The sequence below is a fragment of the Protopterus annectens genome, chromosome 4.part0 (genome assembly GCF_019279795.1).
Source record: "Protopterus annectens isolate FY-2018-M chromosome 4.part0, PAN1.0, whole genome shotgun sequence".
In the NCBI taxonomy this organism is placed as follows: Eukaryota; Metazoa; Chordata; order Ceratodontiformes; family Protopteridae; genus Protopterus; species Protopterus annectens.
Window position 1 is genome coordinate 476,608,475 of NC_056733.1, and position 13,413 is coordinate 476,621,887.

At 42.0% G+C, this 13,413-nt stretch overlaps 1 protein-coding gene across 2 annotated transcripts in view; it reads left to right on the forward strand.

Annotated features, from left to right (window-relative positions):
• CORO1C (coronin 1C) overlaps nucleotides 1–13,413 on the forward strand; it is a 1,687,220-nt gene that overhangs the window by 1,600,426 nt on the left and 73,381 nt on the right. For both annotated transcript variants that reach the window (XM_044068401.1, XM_044068403.1), the window contains exon 9: nucleotides 922–979. In XM_044068401.1, coding sequence (XP_043924336.1) covers nucleotides 922–979 — 58 coding nt within the window. The remainder of the gene's footprint in view (nucleotides 1–921; nucleotides 980–13,413) is intronic.

Here is a 13,413-nt window from a genome sequence, read left to right on the forward strand (position 1 = left end):
GTGATCTGCTCAGTCCGTTTGTTCCTCTTTGAGTAGGAGTTGGTGGGGGTCGAAGTCATCACCTATGCAGCCATCAAGGTTATTTTCATAAAACTTTCATCCCCACACAGTAGCTTGACCAGTTTGTCCACATTAGTGCAAGTGATTGAGTGCATATCCTAGTGACTGCATGAATGTACTGCGTGGTGGGTGTGTACAAGCCCACAAGACAGATTCTGCTGTATTCCCGAACCTTTGCTAGAAGTCGAGGGTACAGTTGACTGGGCTCTCTCTCCCACCTACAATGATGGGTGAGTCAGTGTCAACTCGCACCTTCCTTGGCTTACCTCCACCAGTGCTTAGATAACTAACTGATGTCAGGAAAAATGGATTGTAGTCAGCCTGTAACTGGTCACAAGGCAACAGTGATATCTGGTAAAGCGACTTCTGTGTTTTCAAAAAATGAGAAAACACTGTGAGAGAAGCACTTGTTTTTGTCCTGACTGTCCCTGTGTATAACCCTAGTTTATTGCCATATCCAAAGTAATGACAACTTTTCTGGTTGTTTTTGAAATGGTATGACAAGTGGGCCTTCATCTCTCATTTACTGCAGATGCGACCTGCTTTGCAGTCTGTGCTATGCATTTGTAAGGTCTGGGACAGTTTTGTCCTCACTGTTGCACTTTGTTGATGCTTATTGTAGTTTCAACATTTGATACGTTCTTTAACTGGTTAGTTGCCAAGTGCTGTAGAGGTGTCCCATAATATCAGTTTTGAGAAGATATTATGTAACTTAGTGATCATTGACAGAAAATGGTCCTGTAGGATAGTATGGGAATGCTTGGATGCTTTTGAATATCTGTAGGTGTGTTCTTTGTATTCAGAGTAGCAACATGTTCAGTTTAACAGTACATTTATTTAACCATTACTGTTTTTTTTAAGGTTTTACAAGCTTCATGAGAGAAAATGCGAACCCATCATTATGACTGTGCCACGGAAGGTGAGCAGTAATCTTTGTGCACTAAAACAAGAGTTTAGGCCAATGTAGCAAATGCTTTATGTGCATCTTCTATTAATCTAATGAATGAAGTCAATGTTGTCTTAATTTATTCTGGTACTACTGATGGGACAGCTGAAAGCTGTTCAAACTGACATTACTGACATAGCAGAAGCTGAAAGAAGTTTGCAGCAGACATTTTTATACATGTTTGTAAAAGACTGAAATAAATAAAAAAAAAATAGATGGTGTTGTTTTCAGACACTGTGGCTTTGATCATACAAAGTGCCATAAAGATCCTTGCTTTCAAGTCTCTGGTGTAAATGTGGACCATTTAGGACAGCTTGGGAGTACTTGACTTGATGTCTTGTATAGATGTCCTCAGGTTTCAGACTCCTTGGCATGCAAGTGAGCCATTTTTGTCAGTTTGGGCTTTCTAGTCTCCCAACAAGCAACAGCAACTCATATTAGAACTTGTGTTTAGCTGACTTTTAATGATAAGATGCATCACTTCCATCTGCATTTCAGGTATGGCTTCAAAAGAATTGCAGACTTGAGTGCCCTGAATTGTTTTAAAGTGTATTGGTCACGTTCTGAGGTGCATTTGTTTTAGTTAATTTTGTTCCCAGTTATACTCTCCGTTTAATTTGCAGGTGGTTTTCCAACAGTAATGAAGATTACAGTAGTTTTAATTTAATTGTTTTATCAGTTTTTTTCTCAATAACCACCCAAAGATAGATGCCACAGTTGGTACTTGAATATTTTTTTTAACCTACAGCTGTACATCAATTTGGGTAATCAAAAAATTACTTCTTTAGAAGAATAACTTCTGACTTAAATTTATTTCATCCTATGTGTTACTTTTTTAATATATGGTGTTCCACCTACAAGGCTTGGCAGTTTGTCTTTGTAGGAAGTAAGAATTTTCTACCAATGGACTTGTGTTAAAAATGCAGTAGCCAATGCATTAATTTAGGTAGTGAAGCACTGATGCTTGAATCTTTCATGATGTCTTAGTAGGGATCTCAGGCTCTGAGGGGAAAAAAAAGTGGGGGGATAGGGGAGAGCATCCTTATCAACAAAATAAAATACAAAAACAGCATACTTTTGCATCAAAACCTGTAGTTTGGTGTTATACATGGGGAGGAGGTTATGTCCTTCTCAAAGGTTTGCTATTTAATAATGTGACCAGTACACACTAAATATGTGGTTGTGATGTTTATAATCATTGCCTTTAGAAACGTGAGAAGTTTCCTGGTAGGAAGGTACTTCTGGTGGTAGCAGATGGTTCTTGCCATCGTCTTATGAATGAACTAAACAGAGTTCGTGTGTCCAGTACATTTCTGCAGTATAACTATGTAGGGAAGTCAACGACAGTTTACTGTGTTGTTTAGATATACAGTTTAAAGTGATGAGTCAATTGTTTTGATCTTTTTTTTTTTTGTTTTGTATTTTGAATGTCAAAGTTTTCATTTTGTTCATTTGAGTGTACATGTAAAGTTAAGCAGGTCTGTGTTCTCTGTCCACAGTTGTATATTTTATTGCCACGATAACATGACGATTGCTCATCAAACTCTACTTACTGTATACAAACCAAAACATCCGGCTGGCCAATTTCTCCTATCCTTTTCCTTAGCCAAAAAATAGAACTCTCTTCCATCCTCACTACGAATCTCTGAAAACTTTGAATATTTCAAATCCCAGCTCCATTCCTACCTCTCCCATAAATGGAAATGTAACTGCACTCTACCTACCTAATCCTGCCTCTTATACATGTACATGCACATATTCCTCTACACCATGCTGTTTTTCCTGTACAGCTGCCTCTCTCTGAACCTAACATAATATCACATCAAAACCTTGAATGTATATAATGTAAACAGTGTACATAGCTTTCTATCTCCACTCTCTCTCCCTATCTGGGAATATATCTCTTTTCTACCTACATATAAGGTTGATAATAAGAGGTGATGCTAACTAAGATTATCATCTCTACCATGCGTGTACTCTACTTTTGCTACTAAATAATTGCTTCTTTCTGCACTGTACATCTGCCTTTCTCTGCCTACACCAGAATCTGTTTCTACTAAACTACTGCCTCCTTCTCTACTGCTCAACTGCCTCTCTTCTTTCACCACAATCTTGAATGTGTACATAGTACACTTTGTACTCTCCACCTTTATTTCCCACACATTTTACAAACCCATCTTACTACTATCTTTCAAATATTCAGTCTTTGCAACTACTAACATAAGAGTTACAATTTGATAGTATTTAGCATTTTGTTCATACTATTTCTGCTGCCTCAATTCAACTGTTTGCTGTGCAAATGGCTCTCTAATCAACTATGTATACATGTCATGAAGAGTGTTTATTTTTGCATTTGTAATTTGCTACATCTCATTATATAATTCTACATTTGTTTTTATATAATTATATGTTTGATTTACTTGTATGTAATGTGGAGCTTTTCTCCCCGGGCCTCCACTGAAAACGGGCTCCTTGAGCCCAGTGGACCACCCCGGTCATCAAACTGGAAATAAATAACTAGGCCTATAAGATCTTACTGTGATATGACTTTCCTCTTGGATTGTTCCATAATGTCATAAGGCAGTTGCCATGATGCATTTGATTTTTGTCTAAATAGTTGTACTGTAACAGGATAAATAATGTTCTTTTATCACAATTACCTCCGTACCTTCATGCACCCACTTCAAAACTTTACTAAAAGCGCACCTAAAAACATGCTGGCCATGCCCTTGCAACTCCCACTCTAATATCACCCACCCCTCCAACCACTACCTTTCTTTCCACCCCACTAACTACCTTGATTATAGCAAGCTGAGATGCTCATAAGCCTAGTACTTATTATACAGCAGGAACTTCTTATTGTAACATTTGTTAATGTCTGTTATGCACTTCGCAGATAAAGATTCTAGTTGTCTACTGATGTATTGTGATGTTCATTGTGTTTCACTGTTACAGTCATTACACTTGGGTTATCCTGCTGGCAGGCTACCCACAGTCGGCCAGAGTTCCAAAGTCTAGGTCCGGCGTCAGTTGCTGTCACCTCCTCCCTGACGTCAGTGCACCAGGGATATAAAAGATGCAGCTGACACCATTTTCTTCAGTCTTTCTTGACGCGCAGTGCCCAAAGCAAAAGCAGTTCGCAAGTGCCAGTCGGCAGACTCCTGAGATTTTCAAAATAGAGTTTCAGAACCGAAGTCTTCAATAAAGCTAAGTACCCCGTTGGGGAAACTTTTTCTTGCTCCAGACCGATGTCAGTAAAAGTTAACAATTGTATTTCTTGTGGGAAGCAAATACCTCATAAGGACTTTCACTCTTACTGTATTCCTTGCCTAGGCCCTGACCACGACGTTACTAGTTGTCGGCTTTGTGCTAGATTCAACAAACGCACTATTAAGCGTCAGTTTGATTTTGCTTTACATTACTTTGGCCAAAGGTTTAACTACATAATGCCGTCGGAACAACCGACCGGATTTCATAAAAAAACACAAAGACAAAGAAAAGGACAGGCATCCGAGGTCCAAAACCAACGATGAAGCCTCTTCTAGGCCAGTTGTCGGTTCGCCTGTTCTCAGTGAGGCGCTTTCGCAGCCCCTGACGCCCGCTACCTCAGAGCCACAGGCCGTATCCGACTCCCATGTGGAGACACCTAGGCCTCCGGAAACTCAAGGTATTGGGCCTGCGGAAACTATTCCCTCAGATGGGTCCAGAGCCGCTGAGCAGGCATCGGCTTCTGGGGGTGTTTTCAGACATTCACAGCTTACTATTAAGTCCACTGCAGCAGCCAAGGCAAAGTCAAAAACACCATTAAAGACAAGGAAACAATTACAGCATTCTCCTGGACAGTCATCCATGCCAAAGAAACAGATGCTTAAAATGGCCGAAGACTGACTTTGATCAGGGGTTCCCATCCCCCTCCTGATAAAAGGCCTAAGCAAGACACTGACAGTGATTCCTCTGACCAGATTTCTATTTCCTCTGATTCCTCTTCTGATCAGGGATATTCTCTCCCTCCCTATGAGGACTCTGATGCAGAAGAATCTATACCTTCAGCCACTCCACCTGAGGATTATTCTTTTGGAGAAACCCTGCACACCATGAGGGAGCATTTCCATTGGGAGAGCCAGGATTACACAGAATCCAAGAAAAGGCTCAGAGACTTTTTTATTGCCTCAGCACAGGCCCCTGGCTATCCCCCCTGTGTTTGATATTGTTGATGAGGTTTTCTCTGAATCCAGTCTGTCTCCTGATTCTTTACCCCCTGCACGAGTCAAGCCAGACAGGTACTATACACGGTCCCTGACTCTCATAAATTTCTTTACAAAAACCCTGCTGCGGACCCAGACAAATTTCTCAAGGTCCCAAAGGGGTTAAGGCTTCCACTGCTAAAAACCCTGTCCCCTCTGATGGGGATTCCAGAGTCCTGGATAGATGGGGGGAAAAAGTTTACACTTCTGCTACTTTAGCTGTAAGGGCTTTAAACTGCCAGTTTCATATGCTTAAATATCAACAGTACCTCATGTCTTTGTTAAAACAGAAAATGTTTACAAGCTCAGAACGTCCTGACAGTAAGGAAATACAGGCTTTATTGCATGCAGCTGAACAAGTGGGAAAGCATACTCTGCAATGTGGTTTTGATTCATTAGAGGCTTCTTGTAGAGTTACAGGCTCTTTCATTCGAAGGCATGTTTGGTTGAAAGGACAAAGTTTACCTGAACATGTTAAAGTAAAATTATTGGATGCTCCACTACAGCATGATACTTTGTTTGGTGTTAAGGCAGAAGAGGTGTTAAAGAAAATGGAGGATAAAGCAAAATCAATGCAGACAGTAAAGGATTTCTTACAGGTTCAACCACCTAGGTTTAGCAGAAACTGGCCTTAAAAAAATGGTCCTTTCCGGTGTCAGGCCACAAAGAGGCAGATCTCAGCCCCAAGGCTCCTACAAACCTAAACAATGGGGTGCTTCAGCCCCCAAAGGAGGAGAAGACAAATCACAACCTTATAGGAAACAGTCCCAGTGACTTCCCTCTACAAATGCCAAGCACTTGGGCAGCACCCCTAGGGGGAAATCTAGCACTTTTCTCACAAACTTGGCACATAGTCACCCAGGGCAAATGGGTGCTGAATATTGTTTCTCAGGGTTACAGGTTCCACTTTCACACCCTTCCAAAATCAAAAGGTATGCCGGACCTGCCACAAAACCAATGGGCAGAGGCACAAAAACAAATTGCTGCTCTCATGGACATGGGAGCTATTCAGAGTACCACAGCAAGAACAGGGACAAGGATTTTACTCTAGACTTTTCCTAGTACCCAGAAAGGACAAAGCCTGGAGACCAATACTGGACTTGTCAATCCTAAATACTTTCCTGGATGTTCCAAAATTCAAAATGTTAACACTGCAGCAACTTCTACCCATGCTGGGCAAGAAGGCTTGGCTACTTACTTTGGACCTGAAGGAGGCATACCTGCATGTCCCAATCAGACAATCTTGCAGAAGATACCTCGGATTCTTTGCTGGATTAATGCATTACCAATTCTCTGCACTGCCCTTTGGCCTATCTACTGCACCCAGCGTCTTCACAAAATGCCTGGCACCAGTAATTGCATTTTGCAGACAAGGAGGAATTCAAATATATCCCTACTTGGACGACAGCCTTATTCAAGCAGAGAGCAAGGACATTCTTCTAACACATCTGGCGTTTGTAAAAAGATTACTAATTTGCCTAGGGTACACATTAAACAAAAAGAAATCAAAATTAGTGCCCTCTCAAGAGATAATATTCCTGGGTGCAAGCTTAAATACAACTGCTCAGATGGCTTATCTCACGCCAGACAAGCAAAGGCAAACTGACTCATTACTTTCAAATGATGGCAACAAAGACCCAGCTCCCTGCAAGAAAAATTCTGCAGGCCCTGGGCTTCATGGCATCCTGCATTCTACTAATTCTATATGCGAGACTGCATATGAGGAAACAATGGCATCTAAAAAGTGTTTGGACTCAACATTGCCACAGCCTGGAAACAATAATAACTTTAATTCCCTGCCTACAACAGCAGTTTCGATGGTGGTCCCGGGCCTGTCACCACAACAAGGGCCAGCCTTTCACCTTACCCACAGCCAGGCAGACAATAACAATGGATGCATCGGATTATGCCTGGGGGGGCACATATGGCAGGAAAATGTATTCAGGGCACGTAGCCCAAGGAACAAATGCATCTTCACATCAATCAAAAAGAGATGCCAGCTGTACAGAATGCCCTGACAGCTTTCAAAGACCTACTACATCCAGGACAACTATTAATAAAGACGGACAATACCACAGTTATGTGGTACATAAACAAGCAAGGGTGCACACATTCCTACCCCCTCTGCAGGCAAGCCATGACTTTGTGGAACACAGCACTAACCTATCAAGTACATCTGCAGGCACAATTCCTGCCAAGAACGAAAAATACACTGGCAGATGAACTAAGCAGAAATCTCATGGATCCTCACGAATGGAAACTAAATCCACAGGTCTTCAGCATGATAACAAGGAAATGGGGACGCCCGGACATAGATCATTTTGCCTCCCCTCACAACTGCCAACTACAGAAATTCTGCACAATAACTTATCACTCACAAGCATGGAAAGTGGATGCTCTGTCATTCAGCTGGAAAACCCTGACAGTTTATGCCTTCCCTCCACTGCCTCTTCTTCCCAAGGTGCTCCTAAAAGTCAGACAAGAGAAGCCAAAAATGATCCTCAGACTGGTACCCAATCCTAAAGAGCTCGTCTCAAGGCCCAGCCTGGCCTTTACCTCAAATTCCGACTCAACAAAGCATTCAGATTCTGCGCAGTCAACTCAGAACTTTAAATCTGGCTGCATGGCAGATAATATATCCACTCAGACCACACCTCTCTCTAAAGCTGTTATGGATGTCATTTTAGAAGCCAGGAGGCTCAGCACTAGGAAATCTTGTGCAGAAAAATGGAAGAGATTCTGTGCTTGGAACCAGGCACAAGGGCTCGAACCACTTGTTCCAAATATACCTCAGATTTTACAATACCTAACTGAGATGCTGGACAAAGGCCTCTCCTTTAAGATCCATGCCTCTGCCATTTCAGCTCATTACAATACGGAACCTTCTATTTTTTCACATCCACTACTAAGACAGTACCTCAGATGGGCAAAAAACATAAGACCCCCAAGGAGAGCACCAATACCTACTTGGGATCTCAGTTTTGTTTTAGAAAAGCTCACACTGCCTCCTTTTGATCCTGCCAGCACAGCTGATATAAAATTCTTATAATGGAAAACTGCTCTGTTCCTAGCAATAACTTCAGCAAGAAGAGTCTCAGAGTTACAGGCATTAATGGCAGTGGAACCTTTCATCATTTTTCACCAGGACAGGGTCTGTCTAAGGACAAACCCAACATTCATGCCAAAGGTGGTTTCCAATGTGGCTCTTAACCAAACCATTCATTTGCCAACTTTCTATCCAAATCCCCAGAATAAAGGGGAAAGACTTCTGCACGCTTTGGACATACATAGACAGCTATGATTCTACTTGGACAAAACAAAAGCTTTCAGAAAAACTGAGCAACTGTTTGTAGCCTATGCTGCAGGATCACAAGGAAAGCCTATCTCAAAGCAGACAATTTCAAAATGGATAGGACACTGCATTCGCTTCTGTTATGCACAACATGGCAAATCAGCACCTAAGGGCATTAGGCCACATTCTACCAGAGCAGCAGCCACTTCAGCAGCCTTTCTCAGAGGAGTACCAACCAAAGACATTTTAGAAGCTGCAACCTGGAGTTCAGTGCACACTTTCACCAAGCACTACCACTTAATCTCTACTCTAAATCCAGAGCATGCTTTGCCACTGCAGTTCTGCAGGGCCTGGTAGCCTCTCCTAATCCTATTTAGGCCCAGCCACCCAACCTCAACTTTGGGATTCAACCCAAGTGTAATGACTGCAACAGTGAAACACGATGAACATAGTACAGTTGTGTACCTACCATAAATGTAGATGTTCAAGTGTATTCACTGTTGCAGTCCAGGTTACCCACCCACCATCCCCCTTTTCATTGCTGGGACTTTTCTGTACTTCTCAACACTATACAACCTATGTGGTGTATTTGCTTGTAGATGAGGGAAATGTTTATTTTAGTACATGCATGCTTTTTGGCATAATTTATTTTTTTCAGCCTTCCTATCTGGGGGCACCTGACATCTGGGGCAAGAAAAACTGAAGAAAATGGCGTCTGTTGCATCTTTTATACCCCTGGCGCACTGACGTCAGGGAAGAGGTGACAGCAACCGACGCTGGACCTAGACTTTGGAGCTCTGGCCGACTGCGGGTAGCCTGCCAGCAGGATAACCCAAGTGTAATGACTGCAACAGTGAATACACTCGAACATCTACATTTATGGTAGGTACACAACTGTACTTTATTCATCTGTAAATATGTTTGTAATTAATTGCTATGTTAAATTGTTAATCGCTATGTAATCCAATGTAACTACTGTTTGTTTATTTTAACTGTGGAGCTTTTCTCCCTGAGCCTCCGTTGAAAATGGACCTACGTCCAGTCGGACACTCCCGATCAACAAATGTAAATAAATAAATAAATATTGGGTCAGATAAAAACACAAGCCATCCAGTGGAAACTCATCTGCTAGTGACCACATCTACTTTTTAGAAGATGGCATGTTTATCATAAGGACACTGTTGCAGTACTTTTATAACTTGTGGGAATCAACTGCATGTTGAAATCTACCTGACTTACCCGATTCCCAGAACTCTACTTGCATCAGGTTGCAAGCCAACATTCCCCATACATGGAGATGCAGTGAAGTGTCCTGAATAAACGGAATGTCAGTATGAACCATTTTCAATTCTTTGTTTTGCTGCAGGTGTATGCATGTCTCTGCACATAGGCCCACAGTCGCACATTCAGCCCTATTGCCCTAGAGAACTTGCTGAGAATCTTCACATGAAAAGTGCTTTACTGCTAATTCATGTCTTGAAATTGTTTAGTAAGCTTGCCAGCAGAATTTGTTGTGAAACTAATATAGCCCTCATAATGACTTTTGCAAACATTAGGAGCCATTTCAAATGCCAATGTCAAAGCTTGTGTAAAAAAACATCTTTTCAAGTATCTTTTTTTTCTCTTGAGTACAAATTGTCAATTGAGTACCAGATTTGTTTAGAGTTTACTAAGAAAATCCATACAAGTCGAGAAGGCACACATGGCTGATACAGAAGAAGTTAAATGCTATGTTGCGGATCTGAGTAGTCTGCCTTATTGAGAGAGAACACTGTCCCCCTAAGAATTCTCACAAAAGTGAGCACCAGTGTTAAGTGAAAGAAGACCCTCAAGAAAGACATTAGTTAGGAGTCAGTTCCCCTAACTGTGCCACAAAAGCCCAAGGACATTCCTACCAAGGAGTCTGTTTTTCTAGTCCTTGGTAGGGGTGTCTGAATTATCTACCAGTCTCTGTCTGATTCCTTTGAAAACATAACATGCACATAGTTGCTAGTACATTTTCCCAGGTTCAGGGCAGGGAAGAAAGTGCACTATGTTCTCATTTACTTAAAGTAACAGATCTCAAGCCATAGAGTATGGTGCTTTCTGTAGGGGAAAAACTTGTCCCTCTGTCCTTAATGCCCATGGAGAAGGTGGGATAGAGACAGGTGGGACCCAGGGTAGCTGACCGTTTGGCTTTCAAAAGCATTTCTTCGCCACCTAGTAGAGCACTGTCCCTGATCAGTTTGGGATCCCTGTGACTCCCCATCTCACATACGCACTCACATGAAGCCAGTTTCCAGTCTACATTCAGTGAAGATTTGTAATGTTTAGTTGAGGAAGCTGTTTCAGCAGTGGCAGGTGGCAGTGAACATGTCTTTGCTGCCCCTCTTCCTCAAAGCCAGTCAAGAGGAAGAGGGACACCTCACACTTTATTCAGGAGGGGGAAGACATGTTAGTCTATGTGTTGGGTGGCCTTTGCCTTTGGGGTATAATTCAGACATAAGGGGGAATTCATCTCATTCAGGTCCCTGTAAGTTAATATAGCAATAATCCACACCTGGGTGTGGGTAATGCTGGATTTACCCATGGTTGGCGTGGTTTGTTCCTGAGGGCGAAGCCCAAGGGACCAAACAAAGCCAGCCGTGGGTAAATGCAGCATTACCCACACCCAGAAGTGGGTTATTGCTATTATACAATGACATTATTTAAGAAAAAAAATAATTACTTTTCTTAAATAATGGCATTGTATAATGCCTCCTTGCTGCCCTTCCGCAGCTGTCTGGTATTCTGCGGAAGTTCTGATGTACTGCGCATACCTACGCAGTACATCAGAGCTGTGGGCAAAAGTAACGGAGAAAGCAAGCTCTCTGTTGCTTTTTACTGTTTCGCTATGTTAAATGGGTTTAACATAGCGAGACAGCTTTAAAAAAAGCAACGGAGAATCTCTGTTGCTTATTTTAAAGCTGTCTTGCTATGTTAAACCCATTTAACATAGCAAGACAGGTTTAAAAAAAAAAAGCAACGGAGAAAGCAAGATCTCCGTTGAATTTTACACACACTGTCGCTATGTTAAAGGAGTTTAACATAGCGAGACAGCTTTAAAAAAAGCAACGGAGATCTCTGTTGCTTTTTTTAAACCTGTGTCGCTATGTTAAACTACTTTAACATAGCGAGACAGTGTTTTAAAAAGGACTTATACTAATGGAAAAAGTCCGGGCGACCGGACCTTTTTCCATTGGTATAAGTCGATTTACAACGTGCACACTGACCAATCAGCGTGCACGTTTTGGAATATTAATGGGGGGGTCATGGTATAATACATTATTTGGGACATCCTTATGAGAATGGTGGGAGCATTCCAAACAGAAAATGATGATGAAGACCGATAGCAAAACAAGGTACTTTGACTTTATAAACTTTGAGGAACTCCTTGCAGAAGGTGGTTCTTTCATTAAACAAGGGTTTTGAAAATGTATTTTTGGTGGCTTTGCTACAAGCAGACTTGACATTTCCATGTACCCAAGAAACAGGATAAATTAAAGTTTGCAGAAGACCCATCAGTATCTTTGTAAAAATCTGATAGCACATCCACAATTACTACCATTTAGGCTTGCATACGTGATGAGCTAGTTTCAGGTCCAAACACTTTTCCAAGTGATGGGAAAGGAAGGTCCTGGATAGATCCAAGGAAAAGGGTTATACTTCAGCTATCCTGCCTTTTCAGACACACAGTACTAGTCTGGAATTCTTCCATACATAGCAGTTCTGTCTTTTAAAATTTAGGATAGGTCCCTGACATCTCAGATCATGAAACTTGTTAGCTGTCCCATAATGTTGGGGGAACCAGGATAGTGTGGTTATGATGTGGTCACAGCCCTTAGAACTCCTGCTTTTGAGTCAGTCATCAGATACCATGCCTAGCTTAGGGTTTAGATGCTGCAAGAGTGCATTAAGGGAAGAGCGTTTGAATGCTACTTCAGGCACGGAATCTTTGGAAAATGTTCCCAGGAAATGTTTTTAAAAATAAATTAGATGGAAAAGGTAAGGTCATGCAGATAGTGAAGTAAGTTTTTCCCCGATTCCCTAAGTCCAGTAGAAATTATCTTTCTAGGAGTCTCCTTTTTGTCAGGTTCCAGTCTATGCATTAGCAAGCAAAAACGAGGAAGTCAGGGGGGGAAAACAGACAAACAGACATTGCTAGACAATGGTCTAGTTGCTGCCTTGGAGCACTTGTGACTCAGAAACCCTCTTTCATATTCCCTTTCCTCCTCCCCCTTCCTTTGGCCCATTTGGGAGGCAAGTTGAGCTGGTTTGTGGATGTTTGGGTGAAGATAACATCAGATAATTGGTTGATGAGGATTCAAAGTAATGGGTACATATTCCAATTCATGTCGATCCCTGCTTAACATACAAGGCCATGTCAAACCCTGAGTTGTTGGACATGCTCCACTTAAAGAAATCCCAATCCCTCAGAGTCGCACGCTCCAGGTATCTAAACCTTGTCATCACAATGAACAAAACATGCTGGAGGGATAGGTTCCTGACCCAGAGACTCCCCATATTCTGAAATAGACTGTCCATACATGTCAAGCAGAGCGCCTCCTTGGCCCTCTTCAAAAGGAACCTTAATGATTGGATGGGAGAGAGGAAATTCACCTCGGGAATCATGTCAGTCGTCGTGCTAGACAGGGGTCCAGACAAGTAAATATTGTGGGAGGAAATATCCAGGGAATTGTTATGGCTAGGCTTGTATAGGCCCTAGGGCCGATAGCCTAGTACCAACCTATGTCTATCCCACTGTTCATGAGGATATTACAAGTGCTTGCAGATCAGCTGAGCCTAGTTTGGCCCCTCATTCAGCAGGGGGCAACAGAATCATTTCCAGGGTG